Source organism: Setaria italica, chromosome VI (genome assembly GCF_000263155.2).
Source record: "Setaria italica strain Yugu1 chromosome VI, Setaria_italica_v2.0, whole genome shotgun sequence".
Lineage (NCBI taxonomy): Eukaryota > Viridiplantae > Streptophyta > Magnoliopsida > Poales > Poaceae > Setaria > Setaria italica.
In genome coordinates this window covers 9,667,232-9,686,460 of record NC_028455.1, presented here as the reverse complement: position 1 = coordinate 9,686,460, position 19,229 = coordinate 9,667,232, and the positions used below count along the sequence as shown (strand labels likewise).

The 19,229-nt window shown below is 42.1% G+C and overlaps 1 protein-coding gene and 1 long non-coding RNA gene across 2 annotated transcripts; both read left to right on the top strand.

Annotated features, from left to right (window-relative positions):
• Positions 1-4,456: 4,456 nt before the first annotated feature.
• LOC101780581 (glutamyl-tRNA reductase-binding protein, chloroplastic) lies at positions 4,457-7,806 on the top strand. The gene is made up of 5 exons (XM_004973022.4): positions 4,457-4,862; positions 5,581-5,661; positions 5,898-6,002; positions 6,700-6,849; positions 7,342-7,806. The coding sequence occupies exons 1-5, from the start codon at positions 4,494-4,496 to the stop codon at positions 7,564-7,566; spliced, it is 930 nt and encodes a 309-aa protein (XP_004973079.1). The 5' UTR covers positions 4,457-4,493; the 3' UTR covers positions 7,567-7,806.
• Positions 7,807-11,570: 3,764 nt separating this feature from the next.
• On the top strand, positions 11,571-13,159 carry LOC105914637. The gene is made up of 2 exons (XR_001164309.2): positions 11,571-11,815; positions 12,535-13,159. It is a non-coding gene; the product is annotated as an uncharacterized LOC105914637 (long non-coding RNA).
• Positions 13,160-19,229: the final 6,070 nt, after the last annotated feature.

Here is a 19,229-nt window from a genome sequence, read left to right as displayed (position 1 = left end):
ATGTTGGAGAATCACGCTTCATATATAGTCTATCTATTGTTGCTTCCGTGTTATCCTTGTTTCAAGGTATATGCTGTCAAAATTTCTAGTTCGGCATTTTGTAGTGTAGTTGTGTAGTATCCTAGGATTGCGTGATACCTAGAGTGTTACACCAGTGATAAAATTCAATTCATGCAATTAGAAACTATAGTGCAAAGTCACCTCATCATTTCTTTGCCAATCCTTTCGGTAGGAGCTCCTCTTCACCGTGCCGTCAGCTGAGAACCTTTGATTTCCTAGCCGAAACATCACTCAAAAATGCTACTAAGCAGCACAAACATAGGCTCTTCAAAGCATCCCTAGGTGAAGTGGCTGCAAGAGAGGCGACACGGCCTGCACGGTCGTGATCCAGAACCTTCTCCTCTTGGGTTGGGGGGCGTGTTTGCTTTGCTCGCTCTAGCCAACTGATTACAGATTTACATAAAACGTACCGTGTTCAACGTTGCATAAAAAATGCAGAGAATATGTTTTGTGTATTTAACTTCTTGTTGTACCACCATAAATTGTGTCAACGGATTTGGTGGGCGGCTTGTGGAGGAGAAAGTACATCCCAGAGCGTAAGCAGAATTGAGTAAGAGTGCTTACATAACTGGGCAAGCCACACCAAACAAGACATATCATGGATCTTTGGGAAAAGACAGCGATAAGTTAACTTATGGTTTATCGTCCAACAAAAGGACACCAAGTTTGTTTAGTTTGCATAGAAGACTTTTGTTTTTAGGAAACATAGTATAGATGCGGATGCTCACGTGCATATGCACACTCAACTCTATGAATACACACACGCAACCCTACTCCTTTAAAAGATTGAACCGGCAGATCCACAAGATTGACGAAGTCACTAGTGGTGCCTCGCTGTCGACAAGAATGTCGCCTATAGCTGAAAGAATTGCATCGGTAAAATCCTAGAATAAATCAGAAAAATACGAGCACCTATGTTGAGTCGAGAACTCCCGAATAGGTAGGTTACCTTAGCAACTGTGCCCAAGACATTGATTTGAGCTTTGTGTTTTTTATTTGAAAGGCCAAATAGGTAACATTATCTTGCATCTAGCTAGCTAGACATTCTTAAATAATCAAACTACTTAGTTCTCTACTAGAAACCTAAAATATCAAATTGTGCGAGGTAGTTACATGTTAGTGCACAGTGATACATTCTGTGGCATTGAACATTTTGATTTTTAATGGAAGACATGGCGTATCACACATTCATGTCCAGCAGCTCCTGCAGTCACAAATAAGTAAAATTTTAGGGATGTCTTTAAGCCAGGTATTTGAAACTTTGGTTTGAATTACTTTTTGTGTGTTAAGTTTGGATCTGTGAGAAATGAATATGAGTGATTTTTCAGGGAGCATAGTTTCATACAACTATACTTCTGTACTCTTACTACATATATTTTATAAAATAATATTTTAAAGCAAACGTATAATCAAAGTCATGCTTTAGAGACTTTGTGTTTATCCCCAAATTATCATTTATTTATGATCGAAGGAGGACAAGCAGCACATGGATCGTTATGCTCTGAGTGTACGTACTTCTAACCAGTGTAACGGAGTAGTTAAAAGCAGACAAGACAGATAAACGCTGCTTAACTGTACGTTGTTACCTGCCAGCACTCTGATTTATCTAGTTACCCGTGAGGCCATGATGCAAACATTAGCACTTAAGAGTCATGTAAGTGGACTAGTTCGTAAAGTACAATGGAAGCAGTATTTTAATAAATAGTTTATCTAGATTGAAACCAACCGAATATGCCACACGGACGTAGGATTTTAACATATGGTATGCCAAGACAATACTCTAATTTACAATTTGGTACATCCAATAAATAATTGTAAAGTTTGAAAATCAATTTGGTACGCAAGTATAAATAGCTAAAAGGATAATAATATTTTTAAAATATCTCATGCCTTCATTCCTCTTCTAATAATTCAACAATTTTACAAACAAAAAGCATAATGCATCAACAATCAACAAATGAATCATTAATTCCTACATGCACATGAATTGATCTACTACTATGAGCACATAACAAAACCAATGCCCTTTTTTTCAGGCGGTGTGCTCGGACAGCGGTGTGGTAGGGAGGAGGAAGGAAGGTACTCCCTCCGTCCTAAATTACCATTCATTTTGACTTTTTCTAGATATAGAACAAAAGATATAATATATATTTAGGTTCATGTCAAAGGCTATGTATCTAGAAAAACCAAAATGAATAATAATTTGGGATGGAAGAAGTAGCTCTTGTTGCGGCGGTGAGGGTTAGAGAGATATAAAAGGCTTTCTCTATTCCTAACGATCTCATGTCCTACTTATCTCAAAGAAAAGCAATAGTAATGTAGAAGGCACCATAGTTAGAGATGGGCAATAAAAAGCAATCTGAGCCAACTGAACTAGTCCCTTCATCCCGAACAAAGTCATCCTGAAAAATCTCAGAAAAATTAACAACAATATGAAATGACTTTGTTTGTTCCTATTTATTAATCATATTTAGTGCCAATTGACTTCCAATGCACATATGCACATATTAAATAAGGTAACTATGATAAGAATTGTGGGATGAATTCTGAATCACATAATGATTTTTTTAAGGGATGGGGGAGTATATAGGAGGAGAAAAGAGATAAAAATAAATCTAGATGTCACCCGGGTGTCTTAGAGGCCTCCAACACGAGAATATTAGTGCATCAGATTTATGTCAAGATTTGTGCTTTAAGATGGTGAGTACATGAAGTAAAGATTAATTATTTTATATATGGTGGCCTTATATAAATATTTGCTACACGTTGGTTATAGTTAGCTTATATTGGAATTATAACAAAAACAAATATTTGTGAAGCTTAGAAATTAAACTGCAGTATCGATGCTAAGTCATGAACTTATGATATTCCAAAAGTAATCAATGACTTAAAGTTTAAGCTACGTGTAACCTAACCTAAAATAACATTTCTTTAGAGTTTGATACGTGCATATTTAGTTGGAGCAGAGTTCAGAAATTATATTTTCTTAAAAAAACCCAACACAATTTAACTTTGTTGGTGCATGGGATGAAAGTTATATTTCAACTGGAAAAATGTTTTAACAGGAGGGCAGTAGTATTGTTTGTGGTATGCTAAAGTCTTCTCAAGTATGACTGTAATTTAAGAAAAAGAATATTTTTGTATATTTGTTAAAAATTCTAAATCACGTGCAAAAGAGATGTTACAATATAATTTGAAATACATTACGCTAGCTGGGCAGTAGTATTGTTTGTGACCTGAAACATTGAAGTCTTCTATACCAAGTATGACTGTATTTTGAGAAAAAAATTATGTTTCTGTATAAGTTAGAATTTTAAATCACCAGCAAAAGATATGTTATAATTTGATTTGAAATACATTACTCTAGCTGGGCAGTAGTATTGCTTGTGATATGAGACAATATTTTCTTTTACCAAATATGACTGTATTTTAAGAAAAAATAAGAGTAAAATGTACAAGATCTGTAAAGAGGTGTCACTTAGATCCACGACTCCGAAAGCGCATTTTTTATTGAGTCCATAAACTTGTTAAGTCGTTCATCATAGGTCCATACCCCTTTATATGAGCATGTAGCACTGACATGGCATCTTCTCTCTCATTCATCTCATCTTCCTCTCTCCCCCTCTCTTCCTCTGGCATTTCATTGAACATGTCAGCGGTGATGGCACGGAGCTCTTCATCTGCTTCACCTGCCGCCGTGCCACCACCGCCGCATCCATCACCATCGGCACTCAAGATATTTGGCTCCTATGGGGCCGCTCGCTCTGCTTACCATCCCGCATTGGGTGGGGCGGCTGTCTGCCGACGCAAACATTGGCAAGAAGCAGTACCAGCGCGCGCCGGCTGGGGCAGCTAGCTGTGCGGCGGTGCCGTGGCGAGGTGACTCTTGTCGATCCAGGAGGATGACAACGTCCATGTAGGCAAGGGAATCACCATTGTGCCGGTTGAGGAGATGATGACGTTGGAGGAAGGATAGAGCGCTAACAACAGATGCGACGGGGATACGGGAGGTGAAGCGGATGAAGACTCCGTGCCGCCACGCTGTCGACCAATGAAATGACAGAGGGAGAGAGAGAGGGCGGAAAATGAGAGGGATGAGAGAAGATGCCTTGTTGCCGTGCCATGTTAGTGCTAAATGCTCATGTGGGAGGGGTATGGACTTGTGGTGAACGAGTTTACGGACCTAAAAATGCATTTTTGGAGTTTGTGGATCTAAGTGACATCTTCTTACAAGTTAATGGACCTCTGGTACGTTTCTACATAATTTAAATTTTTCAATCACCCGCAGAGATGTTACAATGTATTTGAAATACATCTGGCCGGCAGGGAAGGCTACTTGGTAAAAACACATTTGGCATTCGACTATCCGACGCCTATCTATTAATTTCAGCCGTCAAAAATCCCCAGCGAATCTCAACCTCCAGTTTTCCGCCATGTCGTCGTCTTCGCCTTCCCTCCTCTCCTCGCCGCTCCCCTCCCCGGCCACCGTCCTCTCCAAGAAGCCGGCGTCCCTGCGCGCCGTCTCCTCCGGGACTGCGAGGCGCGGGGTCCGGGTGGTGGCAGCGGCGGCGGCCACAGCAACGCCGGTGTCCGCGGCGTCGCGGGCGCGGCCATCGGCGGCGGAGGTAGCGCGGACGGTCGTGGAGCTGGCCCCGTCCGGGACGCTCTCCGTGGTGGGTCCCGACGGATGGCCGCTCGGGGTCGGCGCGCGCTTCGTCGCGGATGCCGCCGGCGCTCCCGCGCTTTGCCTGACCGCCGCGGAGGTCGCCGCGCCCGATGCGCCGTCCAGCTTCCACGTCGAGGTGAGGTGATGCAGCCGTTGGGTGTTTGGATGGTTTAGCACGCCATATAGATTGAGTTTTTAGAGGTTCTAAGACACAATTCCTGTGCTGAGGTAGTGTCAGGCCCGAGAAAGATTCAGTTTCCCTTTTCTTCTTCTGATCTGGCGTTCCGCGTTAAGTTGACGATGCAAAATGCTCGCGGGTTCCAGGCTCGAACCATTGTTCGGTGCAAGAAAAATTCAGGGCACTTTTGGTTGCATTGTGTTGTGGGTACCCTTGGCACTGCACCAGGGTGTTAGAATGGAAAGCATAAGGCGTTAGGTTGTTACATTGTACGAAATGGTTTGCATTTCAATGTTCAATCAAGTAGATGGAAGCTTTCACAACTATGTGGTGTGGGAACTGGATTTAGGTTCTGGACTATTACATTATTTGGGAACTTTTAGTGTGGGACAAATTACATAGCTGTGTGCTATTGTTGGTGATAATAACATCATGCAAAGAATGGAAACCTTCCCTTTGTGACTTATTTATGGTTTGAGTTTGCAAAACATGTCTCGTTAAGAAGGGTGATCCATGTTGTGATGAAACTAGTTTGCCAAATATTTGAATTTCCATGCTGCTTTTTTTAATGAAATAAGTGATAACCCAAACTGTAAACGTTGATGTTCTCAATGATAGCGGTGTGATTATTTTTTTTTATGCTTACCGTTCTGTTTCTTACTTTCTGTGGCTGCAGTTTCGGCAGAGTGGAGCTAGGACACCACAGTGCACTATGCTTGGTGCCTTAACTAAGCCTAGTGATGAGTCTGTATTGAAGGTAAAATTATTAGTGTGTTGCATTTTCTCTGCGAATAAGCCAGAGGTTACAATGGCAGAGTGTCCACCCTAAATATATATCCTAATATACAATACTGTGAATGAAAATTTAATTGTTCTTAAGAAAATGAACCATTCTTTTCCATCCATTTCATATTATTTTTTTTCTTTGGCTCATTCTGAGGCTCTGAGCATAGTTGGACTAATGCTTATATTGTGCCTTGTCAAATTGTGCAGAAGCTTTCCACTAGGTGGCAAAAGAAATTTGGGGAAGATATTGATCAAGATCTTCTGTATTTAATATCTGTTGATCGGGTCTTGCACACGGAGGATTTCAATGAGGTAGAACATATAAGATCTCTTAGATCTGTTCATTCCTTTTTTGTCTCGTTAATTATTTATTTGGGTTCTTTTATGTATTCATAAATAAGTGAAGCTCAGAGCTCTTAATCTAGTACTGGAGTAGACTGTTCTTTGTTCTTTGTTTCTGTGCTTGATCGTTCGACTACAAAATCACATGCTTTCCGCTATTTTCTGAAGATAGAAACTTGTTTTTCTTCACTTCTCAGCAGTCATCTGTACTATCTTTTCCCAACACTTCTGGGCATAATTAGAAGGTAGATGACAGTGACTTATCTGTGGACTGGGTCTCAGTTGGCTGGCCACACTTAGGCCCTAGGCCCACCTAGCACAGTAGCACATAATGGCCTTTACTTGCCCAATTTGATACCATTTATTAATTAGAAGAGTTTCTGAAAAGTATTTTCTATCTTGTAATTATGTGTCGATTATAATTTGAAAAGTGGGATTAGAAGCATATAAGTAGTATGGATTGCTCAAATTTTCTCGTGACCCTTGGCGATTATGCAAGTCAAAGAGCCTGGACCCTGGTGCTTATTATTTTTCTCTTGAATATGCTTCAATAAAATGTTTCTGGGCTTTCCCTTCTATCCTGTTTCAGCGCTTAGCATTATTTGCACTACAGATTAGGTAAAAGCTATGCAATTATGCTGCTTGCTTATTGGTTCTGCCCATTCAGGATGGCATGTGGGTAGTTCCATCCGAGTACACCAGTGCAGAACCTGATCCTCTACGCAACTTTGCTGAAAACCTTGTGGAGGAATTTAACAGCACAAGTGCCGAAGACGTCCATAGGATATACAGCATATATGTCGAATCAGATTTGCAGGTACTGACCTCATCAATGTCATTCCTACAGCTTTATTTCTTGCAAGTTATGTATTGTGAAACTAATGGAAGCTCTCTGCTTCTTGGTAGATATCTAATGTTAAACCAATGAAGCTCATATTTTGTGTATTATGAATTATAAATTATATTAACCAAATTACACCTCATTTTGAGTAAAATGTTGTAATGGATTTGAAGTAGATAAATTAGGGTGGCACATACATCGTTTCCCCCTTTGTTAGAATTAGATGTGAAAGAATGAGAGTGCTTGTTTCATGTTTTCTAGAATCCAGCTTCTAGGCTATGTGAAATGTACTGGTAGATCAGCTCAAAATAATCAGTGAACCGCTCTTATCACTTATTAGAGTCTTATTCCTGGGGCATGTTTGGATAGAGGGGTCCTGAATCCAAATCCTTAGCATTTGGTTCAAACAGGGCATGGTCTGTAGTTCAAAATTGCTGCTCAGGAATTCATATTGTCCTGTGGTGACAGGTGGAAGATGTCAAGATGATATGGGTTGATAGGCTAGGTTTCGACTTGCATGTTCATTCTGGGGAAGGTGTCTTTGCTGTTCGGATCCCTTTTTCAAGGGAGGTCTCTGACGAGAAGGGGGTGAAATCATCGTTCAACATGATGTCTCATCATGCATGGGAGGTAGAGAAGAGCTATGCCAGTCCAGAGTTTGAGAAGATACAGTTCTTGAAGAAGGTCAGATAGGCAGTGAGTTTTATTTCCATGGTTGATTATTTTGTCATTCAGATGAGTATAGTGCGAGGTTTGGTTCCTCTTAACATGTGTCTTGTGTGTATCTTGTTCATTTTTTGTATCACATGTATATTTGATGCAATTGGCATCATGAATTATGTGCTAGCAATGTATTTGATAAGAGCAATGAATTTTGACCATAAGGTTAGCAAGAATAAATCTGGACCATGAGATGAGACCTAAATTATGTCACATGAAAACCATGTTTCTGCTAAGGTTATTGCTATTTGGCTGTGGTGTCGTAGTGTGAAGCTCGGCTTTAGGATGCAACTTGGACAGTTCACCGCATAGCAGCTAAAGCGTCTGATTACTGCTTAACTTCTGGTAGATGCAATTTTACTTGGTAATGTCATCTAAATATGAAAATCATATGGTTATCCATAGGTTGTGTTGAGTGTTAAACTTTTTTTTAGTGTCTGCTTAGTCATGATTTTTAGTGTGTGACAATTATTCATTGCAGCATATGCTGCAGTACATAGCTTGCTGCAAGATGTCCATATATTACCAATTGCCGGTTGGCAAAATAAAGCAACTGCTACAGAAGAAAGAACGGGCATTCACCAACTTGCTTCCCAGTATGGGCATGTTATTGTTCCCAGCTGGCACTACATACGATCTGGATCATGGATGTGATATCTTGGTTTTGTGATTTCCTACATGTGCAAGAACCATGTGGGTACGAGCCTGCAAGGCATTGATTGGGGAGAGGTCAATGGTTTTTCATGTGGGAATAACCATCTGACTGCCGTATGGACATTCCACTGCCCAGTATAATTCCGTTGTTCCGTCAACTTGATGAAGGTGCACATGACATGAGTACTACCGATCTATCCGTGAGCAAAATCTTTTTATTTGCTGGGTCAGGAAAGCCTGACCCTATCTAGTTCATACCTGAACCCAGATTTGTTTTTTATATTCTTAATTGTATTTCTTGTTATTACCTCAACTTCTGGTTACCAGCCGGCTAAGTTTCTCAGGTACTTTTAATCTCTAGTAGAAGTGCGAAACAAGTTGTTCAACACACGTAAAATAGTGGAGAAACAAGTCATCGAGGCGATCCGATTGGCAAAATACAGGTCGGAACTGCACCTGTTCTCAGCTGATAGCGACCCATAGTGGAATCATCCTTTGCTCCACGGAGAAATATTCCACAGAGAATTAAAAGCCAGCCGCCTTATTTTGACAGTCTCTGAAATCGACATCGAGACGATGCTTTTTCAGTTGGTGGTCGATCGAATTGCATTCTTTCCTCATGTCGGTAGTGGTCATCAGCAGGCATATTCGCAGATCGTTCCCGTGAAGAAGAATCCATGGTTATCGCCTTGGGTTGGCACCGATATTTTTCACCAATTTTTGCAATGCCTTTTAAGACTTGAAAGTGAATTTGGTTCATATCAGTTATCATCCAAATGTTAATTTAGTGTGATAAGGAAGTGACAACGGCTTGCTTTTATTGTGCTGTCTAAGATCACAGCTCCATCAATGGGCATCAGCAACGTGCCCACATCCTGCTGGATGATGGTAATGGTACCAGACCATGCCTTCTAGTGTTCGCTGTCTTCTGATGATTTTAGCTTGTGCTGCAAAGAAATGGACAAATTTTTTTTGCTCGTATTCGTTTCAATCTTCTGGATTTAGATTATGTAAATGACATTGGGATAATGCAAGTTATAATTTATCAACTTACATTACATTCTATGCTATGCTCTACTACCTTGCCACAACAATTACACAAAAAATCAATAGCCTTGGTATCAAACAATACATGTCGTCCCAAGAATTTTTCACAAGAAGAGAAAAAAGGTGGTAGATTTTGGTCAGATGTTTGCTTCGTCTCCGTTGGGCAGCTTGATGTACCGGAGGCCGGCCCTGACCTCCTCCTCTTCCTCCACGCTCTCCCTGCACTCGAAGTAGTATGCCGTGACGGCGGCGGTCGAGAACACCTCCACGGCGCCCAGCAGCAGCACGTAGGCGACGCCGGCAGCGACCCCGCCCACGGCGCTCCGCGGCCACCAGCGGAGCGCGAGCGTGTACACGGGCGAGACGGCGGCGGCGAGCGCCCAGGTGGCCAGCACGTAGAGAGCGGCCTGCGCGCCGCGGCCCCGCATCAGGCGCCACGCGCGGGACACAGCGGCGGAGCCGCGGCGCCCCGGCTCGGCGGCGGAGACGACGACGGCGACCGCGCAGACGACGGTGAGGTAGACGAGGAAGAGCGAGGCGAGGAGCACGAGCAGCACGTCGAGGAAGAGGAGCAGGAGGGAGTAGTCGAGGAGGGCGACGGCGAGCGTCGCCAGCGCGACGATGGCGGCGGCGCAGGCGAGCTCGAGGGCGTACCCGAACGCGACGGTCAGGACCGGGCCCCAGATGTTACCCTTGGCCGCGCCGAGCGCCGCGGCGGCCACGGCGGCGCGCCGGTCGGCGGAGGAGGGGGCCGAGGAGGAGGAGGAGGAGGAGGAGGAGGAGGAGGAGGAGGAAGGGAAGGCGGCGACGGCAGCGAAGACGGTGGCGATCTTGATGGCGGAGCCGGCCACGACGGCGCCGAGGAGGCAGCCGCCGGCGGCGAGCAGGAAGCGGCGGAGGTCGGACTGGAGCGCCCTGACTAGGTGCCGGTACGCGGCGCTGGCCGGGTCGGCGCGGCTGATGGCGTTGGCGTCGAGCAGCATGGCGGCGGCCAGCGGCTGCACGGCGAGCGAGTTGCCCAGGAGCAGCGCCGCGGCGAGGGCGGCCGTGAGGGCGAGGAGCGGCGCGAAGAGCGCGCCGTTCCGCGCCGGGAGGACCGCGCCGTGCTTCAGGAAGGTGAAGAAGCCCGGCGGCTGATGCTGCTGCCGCGAGGCGGCGGCGGACGGCGGCTCCATGGCTGTTGGCTGGCGGAGGAGGAGGAGGAGGAGGAGGGGGAAGGGGAGGTCGGCCGGTCGGCTGCGTGGTGCCCGCGTGGTGGAATGGACAATGGGACTGCGGCGGCGGCGGATTTGTAATGGGCGGAGGCGTTTGACCTTTGACTGAGTGTGGAGGAGACGGCGACATGGAAGGGAGGTTCTTTGGATAGACCGGGGGCCTCCAACATGGATGAATCCGGCAACGCACATGGTTATCTTCTCCTCCGTGATGCAAGCTACCGGCCGCCCGGAGAAAAACATTTTTTAGTTAATTACTTGCAATCAGTATTAGGCCGGAATTGATTGTGAAGCGCACTTGATTTAACACTACAAGTATGCAGTAGAACAAACAATACTTTTGATCCATGAATGGTCAAAGAACTTGCGGGATTCCAGAAGGACATGTTATGTGGTTGGAAATCAGTCAGATTTTATAGGGTTTGATTTGTCTGACGATCCGTGGTACAGCAGCTTCGTTGGAAACATTCTTTGATTTCTTATCTTTACCACCGAAAGATCTCGCTGTCTTTTCTGATGATGCCTAGGGTTAGAGTTACTTAAAAATATTGTTTGCCGGTTGCCACCGAAAGTGTAAGATCGTAATCTTGACACTACAAAAGTTAAAAGCTCACTGTTTGGGAATCACCGAGGTGGGAGAAATGCCGAGATTACGCATGAGAGCAAGAGCATCTCCAATACCATATGCATATTTGATACAAAAATCAATTTTAGGTACAGGAGAGGGAAGATTTTGAGAAAAAAATTTGAGCTCATCCCCAACAACACATGCATATTTGGATATCTAAAACCAATTTTAGGTATAGAAGAGAGAAGATTTTGAGAAAAAATTTGAGCTCATCCCCAACAGCGTACCTAAACTTGGATACCTATATCGGATTTGCTAGACGTCAATCACTTGAGATTTGAGTATCTGCCAATCGATTTTTTGCACCGTCGGATCTGCGGTGGACGGCTAAGACAAAGCACGTGTAATCGAGTAAACCGGGTACGACAGAGGATCCATTTTGCTTGTGTTTCGGGCCCGCGTTTGGTGTCTGCTGCCCGTTTAATCAACATCGGGTCTGTGTTGTGCTTTGCTGTCATTTCGTATCCGTCTTCCATTTTCTCAATCCCAGTTAGTGAGGGCGACGAGGGAGGCGAAGAGGTTGGCAAATCGGCGGACCCGTCCGTACCTCGGGGGGAGGTGACTTGGCCAGCGATGGAGCAGATGTCACCCGTATCAAGGAGGAGATGGAGACGGCGGCGTGTATCCACAGAGGGGCGGAGACAGCGGCGGATCGGCGACCTTGTCCCGCATCGATCAGGTAGTTTCTCCCCTGAAACTTTAGTATACTCATGAAGATTCTCCGTATGTTCTGATTTGTGCTGCACTAGGGTTTCGTGATGTTTATTTGTCTGATCCATGGGTTGATAGGGTTGATTTGTGGTTCGATTCATGCGCTTGACTTGTGGTCTATTAAGGTTTCGATTTTTGTCAATTTGTGGATCGATTCATGCTCCTGACTTGTGGAGGGCACCTTTTTCCAAAGCAAATGGCTGCAGTCCTCTCTGTTTGTCTCATGCGCCTTGTGGAATTAAACTGTAGACTATAGTAGCTAGATACTGCTACTGCCATAATGTGCAAAATTCCAATCTTGTTTCAATCAATTATTTTTCTGTTGAATGGAAATTGTACATATGAAGTTTCTAGCATTAGTCACTCATATATGAATGGAAACTGCAGATATGAAACTGTGCTGCAGTCTATAGCTAGGTTGAGGAAATGGTCCTTTTTGTGCCAATTTATTGAACTATTGACTGAAATTTTGCACTGCAGCTGATTCATTCAGTCTTTACCTGTGTCCTGACCCCCTGATAGTGTTTGATACTTTGATTTGTCTACTTCCAGTTGGTTTGTGTCCGATCCGTGGCCACTTAGGTTGAATGTGTGGTATGATGTTATTGTCATGGTGGTGTTATTTGTAGTGTTAATATATGTAATATACTACAGAGAATGTTATGTAATATATTTTATTTTTTGTAGGATCGGGTTGAGATCAAGGTGCCAAAGCATCTCTCTAAAATCTGCTTGCTATGGCTCATGAGGAATTATTAGTCTTCACTGGCAAGTAGATGTGTTCATGCTTGAACAAGTTTGAGTTTTCTGTTTTCCTGAAAGCATCCTAAGTGGCATTATTCCGTATACATTTTTTATCATCCTTTTCAGTACTCCTTATGCTAACTTGGAAAAGTTTTATCACGCGTTAATATAAATTGCAGGTGGTTTAATTTTAGTGCTAAATGTATGCAACTACCATATTATGTAAGATTTTTTTTATCCCCTTATGCTAGTTGCTTTTAAACCTTGCATTCCCATTATGTCCTCTTCTTGTTGTTTCTCAAACAGAAAAGGAAGCTTAGATCTGCCTGTTCACAAGATTGAGCTTTGTGAAGGTTCACCAAATTAAGCTTTTGTATCATTAAAATTTGATTTTGAACGGTCCACAAAATAACACTTTGCAATCTTTTACTTTGTCATTTGAAGGGTTCATCAATTTGTTTTTTATTTCTATTTATCTTACTAGGAAATTGATTCTGGTAGTTGTGGTTAGGGACATGATTGTATATCTCTCTACTTACAATGAATAGATGTCATCGGAACAGAACAACTTGTAGTTCCAGTCGTTTAGTTTTTCTGGGTTAGCGCTGTGCGATTTCATGTTTATATAGCATGGCTGAGTTCAGTGGCAAGTGACTGAATTCCTGCTCCTACTATTGCTGCTTTTACTTTTTGGCACTAAAGGTGTTCAACAATAACCTTCCAGTCGCATTGGAATGTTACTTAATATTATGTTCTGATGCATGTACCCTGCTGCCTATTAGTGTTGGTATACGCTTCTAATGAATTTGATTTGGCCCTCTGCTGAACTGAATTGAATTCAATATGACTTGTAGCACATGCTACTTATTCACTGCCACTTTGCTAGTATTCAGATCTGATATGTGACAAATGATAAGATAAATACTATTTGTTCATTATCGGTAGTTTAATCCAGTTGGCAGATCGTCAGATTTATGTTCTTTCTTTACACTGCAAATGTATGGTATCTAGTTTCCAGCCTCTGAATGAATGAAGGAAAGGACACCCATGTGTGTTGAAATTACACTACAAGAAATGTGTTGATCTATGATGAAAATTTTATGACGTATTTGTTTTCGTCATAGATCTATGATGTTTCTAGCTGAAAATGTTATAAAATTTCACATCCGAGCAAAATTAGTGACAAAGTTACAAAACGTCATAAAAGTTGCCACTGTAGTCAAAAAGAAATCGTCATTCGCTATTTCATGGTGGTTCTATGACGATATGGTGGTTCTATGATGATATAAGCTCCGTGAAAATATCATAAACCAATGAGGGTTCCACATGTAAGTTTAAGCTGATAAATAGTACGGTAAATAAAATGAAAAACGTGTTCTTCCAATGGTTTGAACCTGCTATTGATCGAATGGGAAGTCTTTACTACGACTGGTTCCACATATTAGGTAAGTTTTCAGGTGAGTGTAGTAATTGGCGGCAGAAAAGCTTGCGCTGCAGCTAAAAAATAGTTTACCCGCTACTACACTCTCGCGATATGGAAAAAGAAGAACAGAGAGAAGCGGTTAGGACGGAGCACTCTGGTGGAGATTTGCGCCTCCCCGTGGCAGCACAGTCCTACAGTAGCACAAGTCTAGTGCTTCCTGCTGAGGCGCGTCAATCCGGTTAGTAATTTTGAGTTGAATTTGCTAAAATTTCATTTCGCATTGAGGTCCTTCAATCTGGCCAGTAATTTTAAGTTGAATTCGTCAAAATTTCTGAGATGGATAGACGTTGGATACCTGGTTGTCAATTATTTACCCTCGAGCATAAGAAAGGGGTCAATGATTTCATGGAATTTGTTAATAGTAGATACTCTGACGATGAACAAATACTACGCCCATGTCGTGAATACCTGAATCAGTCTAGATGTACTGGAGAAGTGGTGAAAAAACCTGCACTTACTTATAAATGGGATGGCAAGCACCTACACTAGGTGGATCCATCATGTAGAAACATTCGAGGATAGGGTTCAGGAAAATGCAAATATACAGGATATTGGGGTTTAGGAAAATGCAAATATGCAGGATGAGGGGGTTTGTGGATAATGCAGTTCTATAGGAAGATGGTGATCAAGAAATGGTTTAGGAAAACAAGAAATGGTTTAGGAAAACAAACACATATCGGGTATGGAGAAGTATGAAGGCACTGAAGATGGACTTCCTGAAATGATAGCCTACATGTACCACGCTAAAGAGTTTGAAGGGAAAATGTTAGAATTTATAAAGGAATATATAAACTGTAAGGTGTTATCGAGATCTAAATATACACAATTTACATTGTTGTTAAGTTACTTCATGTCAAGTCTTTCTATCGGATTAGCAATATCGCATTCAATGCGATTCTGAAGGTGTTATCCCTTTTCTTTCCCAAGAGCATGTGTTCCGACTTCTTATGATGACACAATGAAGTATATACATGCCATGGGACTCGGCTATGAATCTATCCATATTTGCAAGAATAATTGTGTTTTGTTATGCAAGACGCTAGTGAAAATAATGTCCAGTGTGTTATGAAGCGGATTCAAGATGGAAAGATGTAGACAACAAGAAGTGCGTTCCTCATAAGGAATTGAGGTATTTTTGCTGGTTTCAAGGCTGAAGAGGATGTTTCTTTCATCAAAAACTGCAAAGTATGCACATTGGCACAAGTTGAAGCGACAACCGGTGGACAATGAGCTTAGTCATCCAACTGATGGTGAGGCAGGGAAAGACTTCGATAATAATTGGTTGGAATTTGCAAAAGATGCTAGGAACATTAGACTTGGCCTTGCAACCGATGGTTTCAATCCATTTGGCAACATGACCAACTCATATAGTATGTGTCCAGTATTTGTTGTGCCGTACTCCCTCCATCCCAAATTGTAAGTCATTTTATGAATCTTAGAGAGTCAAAACATCTCAAGTTTGATCAAAATTATAGAGAAAATTATAAAGATTCATGACATCAAATAGGTGTACTATGAAAATATAATTGATGAAGAATCTAATGATACTTAGTTGACATCATAAATGTTATTATATTATCATATCAATTTGATCAAACTTGAGATACTTTGACTCTCCAAAATTCTTGGAATGACTTACAATTTGGGATGGAGGGAGTATAACATACCACCATGGGTATGCATGGAAGAATCAAACTTCATGATGGCATTATTGATCCTTGGGCCGAGTTCTCCATCAAAGGATTTTGATGTCTTCTTGCAACCTCTTATAGATGAGTTGTTGGACTTTGGAAGGGTGTCGATGCATACGATGCTTGTAGTCATCAATTCTTTAAACTGTGCATACATGATTATCTAGCACTGAGCACATTGACGGGGCGAGTCACAAAAGGTTATTATGGCTGTGTGCATTGTGACAAGGATCCTTGCTCAAGGAGATTGAAAAACAAGATATGTTATATTTGCCATCGTTGTTTCCTTCCAACTGACCATCCATGGAGAAGAAAGAAAGCAGAATTTGATGGTAATACTGAAAACTGAGAGAGACCAGCGCAATTTACTACTGAGGAGCTGTTGCAGCAACTGGAGAAGGTTGAAGATGTTAAACCAGGAAAATATCCTCAAGGTCGGAAAAGGAAATGGGAATCCAGACAATGTTGGAGTTGAAGGGTTTGTTTGTTTGACTTGCCGTATTGGACAACTCTAAAGCTGCCTTATAATCTTAATGTCATGCACATTGAGAAAAACATATGCGAAAACCTTATTGGAACATTGCTTAAAATTGCTAGAAAGATAAAGGAAACGATCAATGCTAGGGTTGATTTGGAAGGGATGGGCATTAGACCACATCTACACATGCTGAATACTACGGAAGGAGAGTCATACAAAATGCTAGAAGCTCCATATATAATGGGTAAAAAGAAACATAAGGTGTTCTGTGATTTTATAAGTCAGGTGAAGTTCTCAAATGGATATGGTAAAAAGAAATATAAGGTGTTCTGTGATTTTATAAGTCAGGTGAAGTTCCCAGATGGATATGTTTCTAACTTATCAAGATGTATAGCTGTTGATGAATGCAAACTCCAAAGACTGAAAATTCATGATTGTCATATCCTACTCCAAAGGATTTTGCCTATTTCCCTTCGAGGTTTAATGAATAAAGAGACATACTCAGCTGTTTCGGAATTAGGAAACTTCTTTTGGCAACTATGTTGCAAAACTCTAAAGTTGGATGTTTTGAAGAAACTGAAAACAGATATCCCAATAATTTTTTGGAAGTTTGAGAAAATTTTCCCTCCTGCCTTCTTTGATGTTATGGTGCACTTGGCTATCCATTTGCCTGAGGAAGCAATCCTAAGAGGCCTAGTACAATATGGATGGATGTATACCTTTGAAAGAAGGCTATGCACATTGAAGCATTTCGTGAGAAACATGACTAGGCCTGAAGGATCCATTGCAGAAGTATTTGTTGCTAATGAGGTCTTGACATTTTGCTCAAGGTACTTTGCGGATGATGATGTTGACACACGATTCAATCAGGAAGGCAGAAACAGAGCGAATGCTGATTTGTACGAGGAGACAATTTATCTTGTTTCCAGCATGATGTTGATGTACTTGGAGCAGTGAAGACTTTGTTCCTTGATTCGGATTACGACAAGCTGGTTTGGTATGTGCTAAACAATTGCGAAGAGGTTGAGCCATATATCAGGTACGTAATCTGTCATGCAATTATTGTACTGCAATTATTTCGGTCTAAGTTTCAGATGGATGTGTTTTTGCAGGATATACAAGGATCAGTTAAAAGTGAAAGGTGTGTCGGATCAGGTTATTAACCATAGAGTTCAGAAAGAATTTGCTTGATGGTTTAAATCGCATGTAAATTTTTCTACTTTTTCAGAACATACTTATATTAGCTGGCGAGGACCTATATATAAAACTATATATAAAACTATGGTTTTGTACAATTGAAAAGATGTCCGAAGGAGAGGTTTATGAGGACATATATGCATTATCAGCTTTACCAGATAAGCGAGGAAGAAAATATTCAGCATGTCTTATTGGCGGTGTCCGGTACCACACACATGCTCGAGAGGAAAATCGGAAGACACAGAACAGTGGGATTATGGCTTCAGACTTTCATAATAGTGAGCCATTTGAGTTTTATGGTTGTCTAAAAAAAATTACTGAGCTGCGGTATAACTCATCAGGGCATGGCATAAATCAAACTGTTGTATTATTCCACTGTGATTGGTATGATCTGGGAGGGATCAAGAGGGAACCGAGGATTAGAAAGGATAAGTACTTCATAAGCATCAATACTGGAAGGTATTGGTACAAAAGTGATCCCTACATTTTTGATGAACAAGCAACGAAGGTGTTTTACTTGCCAGACACCCTGCTATAAGACCCACGGATTGTTGTGCAAAAATTTGAGCATAGGCATTTGTGTAGCTTTAGTGAAAATGAGCCGGGCACAATGCCCAGTGACATGGTACTTGCTTATCAAGATGATGTAATTGAAGAAAGCTTTAATGATCGTATTGGTAATGGTTCGAAGGCTCCGGTGCCTATTATTGACGATGAGGAGTGGACTGTCATTTTAGCGGATCGAGTTACTTTCATTCGCCAGCAGATTCTATCTGATGTGTACGGATTTAATTCTGATGATGATGAGGAGGACGAAACTATCCGGCAATACCATGATGAAGATGGAAATTCTGTACCTGATAGTGACGAGGACTAGGATGTGAAATCAATTAATGTTTTAGTCAATCCGATCTGAACTCATTTGTTTTATAAGATATGAACCGATATGTGCATGTAGACCTTTTATCATAGTAATTGTGGGAAAATTCTTTTGACACATCTCAATATGTTCGAAAGCGTACTTAGCTGGCTATTGATCTGGCTCGTTGTATTGTAAAACACCGAAACATCCTGTGATGCCTTACAAAATCTTCGAACGCCCATTTGGTTCAAAACCTTTGAACGTACATTTGGTTGGCTGTTTATCCAGTTTGATGTATTATCAAACACTGGAACATCCTATGACGTCAAAATCTTCGAACGACCATTTGGCTGGTTGTTTATCTGGTTCGGTGTATTGTCAAACACCGTAACATCCTGTGACGTCTTTAAAAATCTTTGAACGCCCATTTGGCTAGCTGTTTACCCGGTTCGGTGTATTGTCAAACACCGGAACATCCTTATGCTAGAACAACCTACCCATCTTCTTGTTTGGGTGCACACTATACCTTTATGACTTTATCCAACGCCGTGCCACTCTTGCTGACCCGCCGTTCCCCATTTACTGCAAGGTAACTTACGACGCTCGCCCTTGGTAGGGTTTAGCCGCCGCCGCCGCCACCTGCTGCAGCTGCCCTATCGTACATACATCTATGGGCCCACTAGAAGGTTTAGACAGTCCTAAATATGGGGCTGGACATCGAGATGCATCTGACATGGAGACTATAGCGCAGGACGGCGTAGTCTATATGGAAAGATAGGAACTAGTCGAGAATTAGGAAAGTACTCGTTGTAATAAGAGTAGAACTCTAATCATATCCAACTAGTATTCTTGTAACCAACCAACCTGTAACCCTACCCCTGACAATATAAGGTGAGGCAGGGATCCCCTCTAAAGTGATTCAATCCA